The following is a 15033-nucleotide window of genomic DNA, read 5'->3' as shown; positions in this document are numbered from 1 at the left end:
TGTTTATAGCAGCATAGTCAACATAGCCAAATTATATAGGAAGAGCCCAAATGTCCACTGACTGATGATACACACAATTAAATATTAGCATAAAAAAGAATGACACTTCACTATTTGCTATGATGTGGCTAGAGCTCAAATGTATTACGCTAAGCAAAATAAGCCAGTCAAAGACAAATGCCATATGATTTCATTCACGTGTGGGATTTAAGAAGCAAAAACAGATGAATATAGGGGAAAGAAAGAAGAAGCAAACCATAAAATAGATTTTGAAAAAAAAAATAGATTTTGAACTATAGAGAACAAAACTGAGGGTTGATGGAGGGAGGTGTGGAGGATGGGGTACACCGGTGGTGGGCACTAAGGAGGGCACTTGTTGCAGTGAGCACGGGTGTTATATGTAAGTGATGAATCCCTAACTTCTCCTGAAACTAGTATTATGCTGTATGTTAACTAACTAGAATTTAAATAAAAACTTGAAATAAGAGTCTGTTTCTTGGTTTATCTCCCTTTTTTCCCTATGCTCGTTTGTTTTATTTCTTAAATTCCACATTTATTAGCTAGAATTTTTCTATAAAGAAATTTTATTTGACATTTTAGTTATCCTGAAATATGGTTGGTACAGGAAAGGCAAGATAATTGCTTATTCTTTCTCTTTATTGTTTTTCAGATATGCTATTTCCTTAGTAAGTCTGTAAAGATGACTGTTTTTTCAAAATATACTGGATATTTCACATAGTTACATTTCAGTTCAATGCAATATCTATTTTTAGTGTTCACATCTACCCATTTTTTAGCTAATGAAGACCATCAGGTTGGCTCTTCTGTCCTTTGACAAGATCTAGTTATTATGATAGCTTGTTGGCTATTTCCCAAAATTGTATTTAAGGTTATAAGACTTTGAATTAGTTTCTGTAGCTTTTTTTTTTTTTTTTTAATGATAGTCACACAGAGAGAGAGAGAGGCAGAGACACAGGCAGAGGGAGAAGCAGGCTCCATGCACCGGGAGCCCGACGTGGGGTCTCTAGGATCGCGCCCTGGGCCAAAGGCAGGCGCTAAACCGCTGCACCACCCAGGGATCCCTAGTTTCTGTAGCTTTTATATTAGTATCTATTTACTGAATACTTGAGGTGTTCTTAATGACATTTGAATAATTTTTTATTTTCTCTCTTTCTCTCCTGCAAGGCAATTATAATTATAATTATATATAATTCTTAGGCACAGCAAAGAACCAGAGCTAATAAGGAAGTATTCACACAGACTCTACTGCCTGAGGGAACCAAGTCTCTTTTTCTTTTTCTTTTTCTTTTTTTTTCTTCATAGCTGGTTCACCAAATTCTTGTAGGGTATCTCTTTTAACATTAAAAAAAAAAAAAAAAGTGGCAAGGGTTTGTACAAAAATAGTGTTTGGTTACATGACCTGAGGTCATTTTCTTTTTTTTACCCAATGTCACATAAACGGTTGGACATACCTGGATGGAGGTAGAGGGTCTTACTGCCATTATCAATAGCAGTAGTATATAAAGTCTAAAGCAGTACACTAAGAGCTCAATAAGTACTTCTTAAAAATTTTATTCTGGATTTGGGTGACTTTAAGAGTAGGGTCTTTATAGGCTAGAATCCTAAAAAAAAAGTGTTTCCAGAGGTCTTCATGCTGTTAAGCCTTCATATTATTTACCTGTTAGAGATTTATTTTTGTTCCTGTTCTAGAGTGAGCCACATTCTCTAAGCATGGCTCATTGAGTTCTCCCACTTAAAGATTAAAATATGAATATGAAAATGGATTCTGTTAATACAGAGGCAACATGAAGTTATTTGGTGCTGATATTTTAATACCAATGAGAAACTAATTTGATTTATTTTTTTTTCCAGATGATGGGCATAATAAGAAAGCTCGAAATGCTTATCTCAATAATTCCAATTACGAAGAAGGAGATGAATATTTTGATAGAAACTTGGCACTCTTTGAGGTAAAACTTGGAGAAAACTAGGATGGAGATTTTAGGAACAGATTTCAGGAACAGAGATTTCAAGATATCTGTTTTCTATCCCATTTAGTTTTAAAGCAGTACAGGCTGGATAATTTTAAGAACTATTTGTTAAAATATAATACTTACTATAATTTGTCATTGTAGTTGATTTATTCTGTATAACTTAATTATCACGAATAAGTAGCCGTTAAATCAGATTTCTTTTTTTTTTTAAGAATTTTTTTTTTTAAGATTTTATTTATTTATTCATGCGAGACACAGAGAGAGAGGCAGAGACACAGGCAGAGGGAGAAGCAGGCTCCATGCAGGGAGCCCGACACGGGACTGGATCCCAGGTCCCCAGGACCATGCCCTGGGCAGAAGGCGGCACTAAACCTCTGAGCCACCTGGGCTGCCCTAAATCAGATTTCTAGGATTAAGGACAAATGTTGACATCACAGGCATATGGAGAACCTTGCTGTTGAATTTAGCTAGGATTTAAATATTTGAATTGGAATTATCTATGAAGTATAAAATAGAGTATTTTTCAACTCTGTGTTTGGGAAGACTATCATTTATCTTATAACTACTAATCGAAAATCAATGTAGGAAGTCGGCTGCCAGATTAAGAGGGCCTATATGTTTTGTTTTGTTTTTAATAATTTATTTATTTGAGAGAGAGCACAAAAGGGCAGGGAGATAGAGGGAGAGGGACAAACAGGCTTCCCACTGAACAGAGTCCAATGCAGGGCTTGATCCCATGACCCCAGGATCATGACCTGAGCCAAAGGCACATGCTTAACCAACTGAGCCACCAGGCACCCTGAGAGCCTGTATGTCTTAACTGAGACCATGGGGACTCTGATGGGGTCTATAGTCAGGTTGTTGAAAGGAGCCTGCTTTAGTCCAAGACTACTTTGTGTCTGGCTTTGGACATTGATGCATGTGAGTGCCAGTTCTCTCAGTGTATCTATTTTTTATTTTATTTTTATTTTTTTAAAGATTTTATTTGGTGGCTCAGTTGGTTGAGCCTCTGCCTTCAACTCAGGTCATGATCCCAGGATCCTGGGGACAGAGCCCTGCATTGGGCTCCCTGCTCATTAGGGAGCCTGCTTTCCCATCTCCCTCTGGTGTTCTTCCTGTTTGTGTTCTTTCTCTCTCTCTCTCTGTGAAATAAATAAAATCTTTAAAAAAAAAAAAAAAAAGATTTACTTATTTGAGAGAGAGCATGCACAAGCAGGGACAGTGGCAGATGGAGAGGGAGAAGCAGGCTCCCCACCAAGCAGGGAGCTGGACTCGGGGACTTGAGCCCAGGACCCTGGGATCATGACTCGAACCACCCAGGCACACCTCAGTGCACCTACTTTTTAAATGATATCTTCTTTCAGCTTTCTTCAAGAAAATATCAGGGGTGAATATTTAGTTCAGTCACAGAAGTTTTTTATTGAACTTTCTGTGCTTGGTGAAATAAATAATAGCCATAGATGTTATTAGAATGTTAGTAGCTTAAGGGCACTTGGGTGGTTCATTTGGTTAAGCATTTGACTCTTGATCTTAGCTCAGGTCTTAAGAATGTTAGTGGCCTAAAGAAAGAGGCACTGTAGTTAAAGGTAATATTATCAATGTTTTTTACAAGGATACAGCTGTCTAAAGGGGCCAGTGTGATTTTGCTTTTAATGTAAAGTTAAGCCATTAGAATGATAAAGCTTTTCACTTGAGAATTTTATAAGGATTTATGTAGTCCTGATTAAGTGGACATTTTAATGTGGGAGAAGAATAAAGCCTCATTTATAAATTTTCTTAAAATATTTACCTGTGAAGTATTTTCTCATTTGATTTGTAATTTTCTGTTACAGAGGTCACTTTGATGCTTATTTCCAGTGTTCTTTATTACTCATTTCTTCCATGTTTCTGCCTTTTTAGGAAGAAATGGACACCAGACCAAAGGTATCTTCTCTCCTAAACCGTATGGCCAATTATACTAATCTGACACAAGGAGCAAAAGAGCATGAGGAGGCAGAAAACATCACTGAAGGGAAAAAGAAGCCCACCAAGGTGAGGCTTTCAAATAACAAGGATAAATAAAAAGAGTCCCATATATAAGAAAGGAGGAAGTATCCAGGGTATCACTCTATGCTCAGTAACTGTTGAATGCTTGATACATGCCAAGCGCTGTTCTGGGCAGTGGGGGTCATAGCAGAAACACATGTAGTGTGCTGCTCTCATGCAGTCTGAAGTCCAGTATGAGAGGATCGTTGTTAAACTGAATATTACGTGTTGACAGCACTCTAACAAAAAATATAAGCAGGGATAGGTGACGAACATGGCATAACATATGCAAAGACTTGACATGGAATCATTTTGTTGTACACCAGGAACTAATTAACATTGTGTGTTAACTTCAAAAGGCAGGGCAAAGACACTGAAACTGGCCAGCAAGAGAGCCCGCGCAGAGGAGGGGTCGAGAGATTGGTCAGGGAAGCCCTCGCTGACAGGGCCATATTTAAGCAGAGACCTAACCAGTGAGAGACATGGGCCACCCAGTTAGGAGAAGAGCATTCCAGGCAGATGGAGTGGCATTTCGGAAGAAGAGTGTCCACACCTGTCCACTGCTGCCGTCTCTGTTGTGAAGTGATTGGGTTTTTCAAATATTAAATTTCAGTTTTTCTCAAAATATGGAGCAATATTACAAGTTAGCTTTCTGGTTCTTCAGGAATAAAGTGACCCTCAGATCTTCATTTTGCCAAATGCATTTACCAGCTACCATGAAGGATTTATGCCAAATTCTGAGGGAATTCTATCAAATCGTTATTCAATTTTTAAATGAAAAGGGAAAGCTAGGGGCCCATGGCTGACTCTGTTGGTGGAGCATGCGACTCTTGTACTCGTGTACTATTGTGAGTTTGAGCCCCTCATTAGAGAGATTATTTAAATATTATTAAATATTATTTAAATCTTTATTATTATTATTTTTTAAAGATTTATTTTTTCATTCATGAAAAACACATAGGCAGAGACACAGGCAAAGGGAGAAGCAGGCCCTGTGCAGGGAGCTCGACGTGGGACTCGATCCCAGGACCCCGGGATCATGCACTGAGCCAAGGCAGATGCCCAACCACTGAGCCACCCAGGCGTCCCAAACAAGAACATTTTATTTTTTTTTTTTTACAAGAACATTTTAAATTGTTGCGGGGACACTTAAAAGTTTGTGGTGAAATGCCCATGTAAAAACATATGGGGACCACTGTGGACTGTGGGCCACTGGGGTCGGTGAAGGATCTCAAGATGGCTGGGCGAAAACTTGCTCTAAAAACCACTGACTGGGTAGCTTTTGGGAGATCATACCCCGAAACCAGAAGGCCATTGCCAACTCCCTGAAATCCTGGAATGAGATGCTTACCTCCAGGTTGGCTACTCTTCGTGAGAAACCACCAGCTGTCGACTGGGCTTATTACAAGACCAATGTGGCAAAGGCTGGCTTGGTAGATGACTTTGAGAAATTTAATGCCCTGAAGGTTCCTGTGCTAGAGGATAAATACACTGTCCAGGTGGATGCTGAGGAAAAAGAAGATGTGAAAAGCTGTGCTGAGTTTTTGTCTCTCTCAAAGGCCAGGATTGAAGAATATGAAAAAGCTGGAGAAAATGAAGAACATAATTCCATTTGATCAGATGACCATTGACCTGAATGAAATCTTCCCAGAAACCAAATTAGACAAGAAGTATCCCTATTGGCCTCACAGGCCAATTGAAAATGTACAAACTTGAGTTGGGGAGAAAGCCCTGGCCCTCATAAACGTTGGACATTAAAAATAATGTTATGGGGAAAAAAAAATATGGGGACCTATGTAAAGTGAAAGTGTAGAGCTCTATGAACATTAAAAAGTATGGTGATCAATGTTTATAAGATGGAGATTTTATATGTGCCTCTTCTAAGATATTGGTTATACTAATTATCTCTTTTGTAAATAATATGGTAATTAGGGAACAAGTTTTTATATACAAGTGAAGGGATAAAATCATCTCTTCTAGATGACTATATAATTTTTCTTTTGTCAACATATTTCTTTTCAGACACCTCAAATGGGTACTTTCATGGGTGTCTACCTCCCATGCCTACAAAATATTTTTGGAGTGATCTTGTTTCTGCGCCTTACGTGGGTTGTGGGCACGGCTGGAGTTCTTCAGGCCTTTGCAATTGTCCTTATCTGCTGTTGCTGTGTAAGTCCCTATTTGGCTCCTAGAGGTCACCTGGAACATTGCAAGAGCTCAAGATTATATGCAATGAACCTGTTTGAGAATAAAACAAAGAGCAGTAGGGAAAGACTCATGATCTCAACAGGAGAGATTATTTTGATATTAACATCTGAAAGATTTTCAGTTATTTAGTGTCTGTTCTTCGCTTCTTATGTATATGCATAATATGTACTAGATATTAAAAAGGAAGACTTTTAAAGGAAGTGGAAGATATAGTCCTTGATTCACAGAATTCAGAATACAAATCATTTGAGTTTGATAGCACCAAAGTTAGAAAATGGTGTACTACACCAGTATGGTATTGAGGAACAAAACTGATTATTTTTTGGGGTGAGGGGTATTTGTTTTGTTTTGAAGCCAGATCTGTTACCCCTTCCCTAGAAATTCAGATGTAGTTTCCAGGTCTTCTCCCCACTGTACTGAGAACATTCTGATCTTACTGGAGTTTAAACTCCTCTTATCCACATATCCCAGCCACATCTATCAATTTTTTTATAAGTTAATAAAAATTATTTTTTCAACTGCTGACCTCTTTTATTACTATCATTATTATACCCTCCTTGTGCATTATGCCCAGCTGAGTGCTTTATAAAGCAGAGTAAACAAACATAGTTGTATCATTAATAACTTAAAATTAACAGTACTACCTGTTTCTTAGTCTTAAAACTTCAGGGCCATGTTTGGCTCCTTGATAACCTCACATCTATTCAGCTACCAAGGTCAATCAAGTCTCCCTCTGACCTCTTTTATATACAACCCTTCTTAATATTCCTATACTTGCCCTATAGCCCTTACTTTTCACTGAACTATAATAACCTAGTAACAAGTCACTCTGCCTTCACCTGCTCCCTGTCTGCAGTCCATTCTGTACTCTGCTACTACCAGGCAGTGTTGTCAAAATACAGTTTTTATTTGTTCAGAAGTCTTCAGTGACTCCCCTCCTTCCTTAATATTGTTCTTCTAATTGTAGCTAGTCCTTAGTTTCCAGTCTGTTTTCCAAGCTAACTAGGAGACCAGGGTGAGATCAGTGGTTCCTACTAGCACCTAATATACTGATTATGTTATAGAAGCATTTTAACAGAACACTCAAGATCGCAGTAATGTGACTAGTACAGTGAGTTGAACCACCATCATTTCATTTCCATACTCTTAGGTGTGGTGGCCAACTCCATAAAAATAAGAAGAGTTAATTTTTCAAAAAGTGCTGTGAGGCACTTTAAATAGTACAGAATACAGTAACAGTCTTCTCCTTTCACTTCCTTTACAGACACTGTTGACTGCTATCTCCATGAGTGCCATTGCCACTAATGGAGTGGTGCCAGGTCAGTAGGCTAAGATTGGATTTCAGGGATTGTCAGTGACTATTGTGTATTTATGCTATAAAGTCAGAGGTGCAAACTTCCCAGGACTAGAATACTATTTAATCTGTTGGTCTGCTGTTCACACTATGTAACTTGAGAATAAATACTTTCTTTAAAAATCTATGTTCTAAACTAGGAGAACCCTCTTCACCGTTGATGGTAATATGAACCGGTGCAGCCACTTTGGAAAACAGTATGGAAGTACTTCAAAAAATTAAAGATAGAAATCTATACAATCTAGTAATTTCACTGCTGAGTATTTTCCTAAAGAAAATGAAAACAGTAGTTCGGAAACTTATATGAGCCCCTCTGTTTTTTGCTGCATTATTTACAATAACCAAGTTATAGAAGAAACCCTAAGTGCCATCAGTAGATAAATAAATACAGAAGATGTGGAAGGACACGCACACACACACTCATCAGAATATTACTTAATCATAAAAGAGAACAAAATCTTGCCGTTTGTGATGATACAGGTGGACCTAGAGATCCACTTTATGCAAGTGAGACGTCAGAGAAAGATACCATATGATTTTACTTCTACGTGAAATCCAAAAAAATAAATAAATAAACAAACAGGAAAACAGACTCATAAATGTCGAAAACAAACTGATGGTTGCCAGAGAGGAGAGGAATTGGGGAATGGTTAAAATAGGTGAGAAGGAATAAGAGGTACAAACCTCTATTCATAAAATAAGTAAGTCATGGGGATGAAAAGTACAGCGTAGGGAAGACATTCGGTAATATTGTAATTGTGTGTGGTGAAGACGGTAATTGCGCTTGCTGTGCTGTGCGTAGTATACAGAATCGTCAAATCACTATGTTGTACACTTGAGCTAATACAACCTTTATTATGTCAACTATACATCAACTCAAATAGGAAAAACTCTTATCATGTTCTAAACTGGAATCCTTAATTTGTATCACATTCCTAGCTTTTTTTAGTTAGAATATATTTTATTGAGTTAGTAAGATATTCCACCGTAAAGGTTTTATCTTTCACTTCCCGTTAACAAATCTACTTTTTATCACATTCAGAGTTTTGAAAAGCTTGAAACATTTATCCTTCTTATTTATGACTTGTTTACATTCTTCTTACTGATGTACTCTCTTTTTCCTGCTTACATTCTATTTTGTCTTTTAGCTGGAGGCTCATACTTTATGATTTCCCGGGCACTGGGCCCAGAGTTTGGTGGGGCTGTTGGCCTCTGCTTTTATCTCGGTACCACATTTGCAGCAGCCATGTATATCCTGGGTGCCATTGAAATTTTTCTGGTGAGTAATAGCTTAAGTGTGGTCAGTGGTGTAGAGAAGATAGAGATTTGGATATCTTTTGTTGTTTGATAGCAAAACTTCTGAGAGATCCACTACAGAATCAGTCATGTGATTGACTGTTAACCTGTTAACTGACATCCTATTGTGAATATAAGTCAGAAAGATAGTGAGTATCCTTTACCTGCCTGCTGCTTCCCTTACACCCATTCACCAACACCCTACCACTTCATCCAAGAAGCTAGCCTTATTTTATTTTATTTATTTTATTTTATTATTTTATTTTATTTTATTATTTTATTTTTTTTATTTTATGACAGAGAGTGAACTCAAGCAGGGGGAGGGGGAGAGGGAGAGGGAGAAGTAGGCTCCCACTGAGTATGGAACCCAATGCAGGGCTCACTCCCAGCACCCTGAGATCATGATCTGAGCTGAAGGTAGACACTTAACTGAGCCAAGCAGGCAACCCCAAGAAGTTAGTATTGAGGCAAAATTTGTACTAATAGGGAAAAAGTAAAATAAAGGTTTTTCTTAAAAATCTTTTTTGAGGGATCCCTGGGTGGCGCAGCAGTTTGGCGCCTGCCTTTGGTCCAGGGCGCGATCCTGGAGACCCAGGATCAAATCCCACGTCGGGCTCCCGGTGCATGGAGCCTGCTTCTCTCTCTGCCTGTGTCTCTGCCTCTCTCTCTCTCTCTCTCTCTCTCTCTGTGTGTGTGTGACTATCATAAATAAATAAAAATTAAAAAAAAATCTTTTTTGATATCTTCAACCCAATGAAATAAAATGCTTTTCATTTCTTTATTCACTAGAATGTCTTTTTTTTTTTTTTTTTTTTTTTACTGAATTTAAAATAGTCCTATGTAAGTAGGAATAATGAGGTGTAGGACTCAAGATAATCATTATAATTATTTTATATGACACTTTGAATAAATTATTAATGCTTTTTTTGCTGTTTCCATTTGGAAATGTAGGTATTCAGAATAGCATATAGACTTTAAAAAAAAGAAATGATATCCAATTTCTGTAGAAATTAGGTTAAGTCTCCACTCACTTTCTGTCTTTGCTTTCCTTTGGAAAGCAGATGCAAACCACAACAGCCCTTTTACTTGATGACTTTGAAGTGACCTCATTTTCTACTTCTTTTGCTTAACAGGTATATATTGTCCCCCGAGCTGCCATCTTTCGTAGTGAAGATGCACTCAAGGAGTCAGCAGCCATGCTAAATAACATGCGCATCTATGGCACAGCCTTCTTGGTCCTCATGGTATTGGTGGTGTTCATCGGTGTACGCTATGTGAACAAGTTTGCCTCACTTTTCCTGGCCTGTGTCATTGTATCCATCTTGGCCATCTATGCTGGAGCCATCAAGTCTTCTTTTGCACCTCCACACTTCCCGTACGTATCTCACTGCCTGGCCATTATTATTGGGTAGTCATCAATAGTATCTGGTGATACAATCACTTCAGGTACAATTTCACACTCTCCCTGAGATTTCACTCATGGATAAGCTCAGTTAGCATTGAGGAAGGAAGCCTCCCAGCTTCCTGGGAGGGTGTTGATCCTCATTCTTATGTCCCAAGCATAGAACTGGCAGCTGTAACCATCATTTGGGTATAGATACTAGGTTTTTCTCAAAACTTCCTTATAATGAATGATTGTGCTTATTTGAACTATTATTCATGAAGAGCTTTACAGGTAGTATAGTTATTACCAGCAAGCCTTGTATAAAGTACTTAAATGTTGGATTCCTGTTACTAATAGAATATGAGGAGAGTCAAAGACACCTGAACTCCTACCTAAATATTTGTAATTAATTATAAACTTTTTAATCTGTTGTTAATACCATAGTATACTTTCTAGTCATAAAGAGAAATAAATGTCACACTGTTGGCATGTATACCTCTATGTAGACATTAGATATCATACGTAGTGTGGTACATTGAAGTGGTTTTTGTTTTTTTTTTTAAAGATTTTACCTATTTATTCATGAGAGACACAGAGAGAGAGGGGCAGAGACACAAGCCGAGGGAGAAGCAGGCTCTATGCAGGGAGCCCAATGTGGGACTTGATCCTGGAACTCCAGGATCCCGCCCTGAGCCAAAGGCAGATGCTCAACTGCCAAGCCACCCAGGCGCCCCAAAGTGATTTTTTTTTTTTGAAATAGTAATGGATTTGTACAACTAGGTTACTCTCAGGTCGCCTGTTCTCTATTTGACTACGGGCATCGGGATTAGCCAGCACTGAGTGTTGTTTGTAACCTCGTTACAGAGATTGTCTTTAAAAAGTCATCTGGATTTTCTAGGTATCAAACTCATTATTTCTATGTTGATTTAACCTGAATTCAGAAAAATAGTTTTTTCAAGATGAAAAAACAGATCCATAAAGATTAAATGACTCGCTCCAAAGTTAGTTAATGGCAGAACAAGAACATCAACCTTTTGATTTCCTAACTCCTGGTTCAGTATTCTACTGTGCTAAATGATGTCAGTGATAGATTCCATCATCAATTTTTATTTTTATTTTATTATTATTTTTAAAATATTTTATTTATTTATTCATGAGAGACACAAAGAGAGGGGTAGAGACACAGGCAGGGGGAGAAGCAGGCTCCATGCAGGGACCCCGACGTGGGACTCGATCCCGGGTCTGGGACTCGATCCGCCCCTGGGCCAAAGGCGGCACTAAACCACTGAGCCACCAGGGCTGACCCCATCATCAATCTTTAGTCTGCTTATTTAGGGACTGCAAACTAGCAGAAAGTACTGAAGGCTGTGTTCTGGATATCTTAACTTGAAAAATACCATTTTGCCTCAAGATCTCCTTTGATGCTTTTCTTTTTTTGGTGGCTAAAAAGTCATGATGTGCAGTATTTTCTTTAAAATATTCCAGCAAAAAAAATAAAATAAAATAAAATAAAATAAAATAAAATAAAATATTCCAGCAAAACAAGACCAAATTCCCTAGAGGAATCCATGAACAAGACTGGGCAATGTTGAGTTGTTGAAGCTGAGTAGTGGGTACATGGTTCATTATGTATGCTGTCATCTTTGCAGATTTAAAAAGTTGCTTTGTTCCTCTTGAGAGTTACTTTAACTGTGGGTGTATTATTCTTTTGTTCATATTGATAGCTCTGGGTTAAAGAAAAAAAATAAAATCAGCAGTTATTATTTGTAATGTCCTTAAATAACCTCACTCCCACTGGGTCTAGACTTATGTTCGAAAATAGTTTTCTCTTAGACTGTAGTGGGATGTGCTTTTTAATTCTAGCCAAGCTTTCTCAAAACAGTAGCCAGAAGATTTGACCTTTAGTGTAACATTTTCCAGGGAGTTGTTATGAACATAAGGCTTTTTTAGGCCAAAAAAAGTGGGGGGATAGGGGTTTAAAGAAGAACAAGAGGACTCTAGGATTCTTTTAGATCTAACAATTGGTTGATAAACCTTGAAAACTTGGAAGATGAGTAAGCACAGTGTCTTCAGACAGTTCTTCAGTTTGAATTCTGTCATCACCACCTACTTCTGGTATGACTCGGGCAGACTACTTAGTTTCCCTAAACCTCAGTTCCTCCACCCACAACATAGAAATACTAATGCATATTTTCTGAGGTGACTATCAGGATTAAACTGCAGAAAATGTAAATAAGCCTCCATTTACAGAGTGAGTCAATAATATGAGTTCCTTTTGCAGCCTCTTAGAGATGAGGTGGTTTTGTTTTGTTTTTCCATTATTAACCTAATTCTAACCTATCTTCTTTTTAAAATGTTTTCTTCTCCTTGCTTCATTTTTCTTTGTTTGCTTTCACTTAGGGTCTGCATGCTGGGTAACCGCACCCTTTCATCAAGACACATTGATACTTGCTCCAAAACCAAGGAAATTAACAACATGACAGTACCTTCAAAATTATGGGGCTTCTTCTGTAACTCCAGTCAGTTTTTCAATGCTACCTGTGACGAATATTTTGTTCACAATAATGTCACTTCAATCCAGGGCATTCCTGGATTGGCTAGTGGTGTCGTTACAGGTGAGTTAGGAAGCTTTTGAACAAGTTTTTAATTTTCTCAGGAAAACAGGCTTTTCAACCTTAGACTCTCCTATTATCCATGACATCTCACTGCCACAGTATCACTTCCCTCCCTAAGCTCACCACACAGCTCTTGATTCAGCATCTTCTGCTTTTCTGTTAGTGAACTTACACTTTTTCAGGACTCCCTTGCAGTGCTTTCTGCTAAAATTTCCCTCCTTTTGAAGCAGAGTTAAGCAAATAACTTTTTGAAGTAGGATAAAATGATAAACTATCCTGTAAAACTGCCAGTGTTCTCCCCACCGTGACAGCCAGAATGTCACCACACCCACATGTGTGTTTTCCTCACTCAGCCCAATTTCTGAAACTCTTCGCTTAAGCGATTTCTGTCTTAAATGTTTGGTCCACAGATGTCTTTGCATGTAAGCAAGTTTACACTAACATGTTAGAAATAGCATTAATTACTAATTTTAAAAAATAGGCTTTGCAGGGCATTCATCTTTAATCTGCTTAAATTATACTAATTTGCATTAATAAATTTAACTGCATTTGTATGTACCAAATCATTTTGTCATATTACATTTGAATCAGATGAGAAAGAGCATTTGGTTTTTATTTATGTGTTCTTCATTGTGTGATACGTATGTGCTCGTGCAGGAACAAATATACCTTTAAAAAGTATATAAATGAGGAATATGATTTAGAATATTGTTTAGATAGAAAATTACCTAATTATCTTCTTTACAAACTTCTGTTGCTTATATGCTTTTTTCTTCCCACTGCAGAGAATCTTTGGAGTAATTACCTACCAAAGGGAGAAATAATTGAAAAGTCCTCAGCCAGATCTTCTGATGTCTTGGGCAACTTAAACCACGAGTATGTCCTTGTTGACATCACCACCTCTTTTACCCTTCTCGTGGGGATCTTCTTTCCCTCTGTCACAGGTAAACAGAAGGGCTGTTGTCTATTTTAGAAATTATGAAACCCAGGGAGTGATTTTTCTTAGGAGACAAAATTATATTCTCAGGCTTTTCAGACTTGCTTCGAGTCTTTGGTATCAGTATGAATATCAAAGTGTCCAGAATAAGAAGTTACCTTCTTTTCTCTTTCTCTAAAGGTATCATGGCTGGATCAAATAGATCTGGAGATCTGAAGGATGCTCAGAAGTCTATTCCCATTGGCACTATACTTGCTATCCTGACCACCTCCTTTGTCTGTATCCTTTTCATGGCACATCTGTGGAATGAGGGTGATCAGTATTTTTATCCTGGTGGTAAAAATACCTGCTTTACCAGCTCACTTTTCACCAGAAAATCTACCCACCTCATCTCTAAAATTCAGAAAAGAGTTTAGCAACTCATTTTACTGATAGCTTTGTATCTCAGAGGGTTGGAGGCCAGTTCCTTGACTCTCAGTATGGTAGATTTAAGCAATGTTGTCCTTTTTGGTGCCTGTATTGAGGGTGTTGTTCTTAGAGACAAGTAAGTAGTTGATTTCTTTGTAACATTTATGTGTGTGCCTTCCGTTGTATCTGATCATTCCACATTGCCCCAAGATACAAATTCAAAACCCAACTGAGGTATATGTCATGACTAACAATTAGGAAATATATGTATATGGTTCCCAAAATGTTTAGTGAATAATAAGTGCCAGTTGTATTATTCTAAATAGGTGAGGTGGAATGAGTATAGCATTCAGTAAAGTAGTGAATCTGTCTGCATAACAAAGGCTTCCTTCCGTACATTTAGAGCTGTTTGGAAACTAAGACGTAAAGTGAAAGAGAGCAGGTTAAAAAAACGAAAACTTTCAAGTGTCTCTAGCATCTCCTCTATGAGACAGGGAAGTATGTATCTATCTAGCATCCTAAATAAAATCTTGAACTTTCTTCATTTCATTCATGAAGGCTGCTGGGTATTTATCCTTTCCTTTCACCTATGAGCAAAAAATATGTTTTTCTAAGAGATTCCTAGAAAAATCTTTCCCCTAAACTTGCCAGATTTGTTCCCATTTTCCCCATCTGGGGGAGTTACTAGCCTCACCATTTACCCTTTCTCAAAACAGAAACATGGGTGCCATCCTAGACTTTCTCCACCAGTTCCCTCATCTAGTTGGTCCCTAAGTCCTGGAATTTCCACCGTTCATTTTAATGACAAAAGT

At 37.9% G+C, this 15033-nt stretch overlaps 1 protein-coding gene and 1 pseudogene across 4 annotated transcripts in view; both read left to right on the top strand.

Moving 5' to 3' along the window:
- SLC12A6 (solute carrier family 12 member 6) overlaps positions 1-15033 on the top strand; it is an 89338-nt gene that overhangs the window by 56310 nt on the left and 17995 nt on the right. For all 4 annotated transcript variants that reach the window (XM_041744259.1, XM_041744258.1, XM_041744260.1 and 1 more), the window contains 10 exons: positions 1873-1970; positions 3894-4025; positions 6042-6188; positions 7492-7546; positions 8730-8860; positions 10011-10252; positions 12662-12876; positions 13662-13820; positions 13994-14092; positions 14300-14357. In XM_041744259.1, coding sequence (XP_041600193.1) covers positions 1873-1970; positions 3894-4025; positions 6042-6188; positions 7492-7546; positions 8730-8860; positions 10011-10252; positions 12662-12876; positions 13662-13820; positions 13994-14092; positions 14300-14357 — 1336 coding nt within the window. The remainder of the gene's footprint in view (positions 1-1872; positions 1971-3893; positions 4026-6041; positions 6189-7491; positions 7547-8729; positions 8861-10010; positions 10253-12661; positions 12877-13661; positions 13821-13993; positions 14093-14299; positions 14358-15033) is intronic.
- Positions 5168-6016, top strand: LOC121484706 (annotated as a pseudogene).

This window comes from Vulpes lagopus, chromosome 2 (genome assembly GCF_018345385.1).
Source record: "Vulpes lagopus strain Blue_001 chromosome 2, ASM1834538v1, whole genome shotgun sequence".
In the NCBI taxonomy this organism is placed as follows: Eukaryota; Metazoa; Chordata; class Mammalia; order Carnivora; family Canidae; genus Vulpes; species Vulpes lagopus.
Note: the sequence above shows the minus strand (reverse complement) of the source record. Positions and strands in the feature narration are given on the sequence as shown.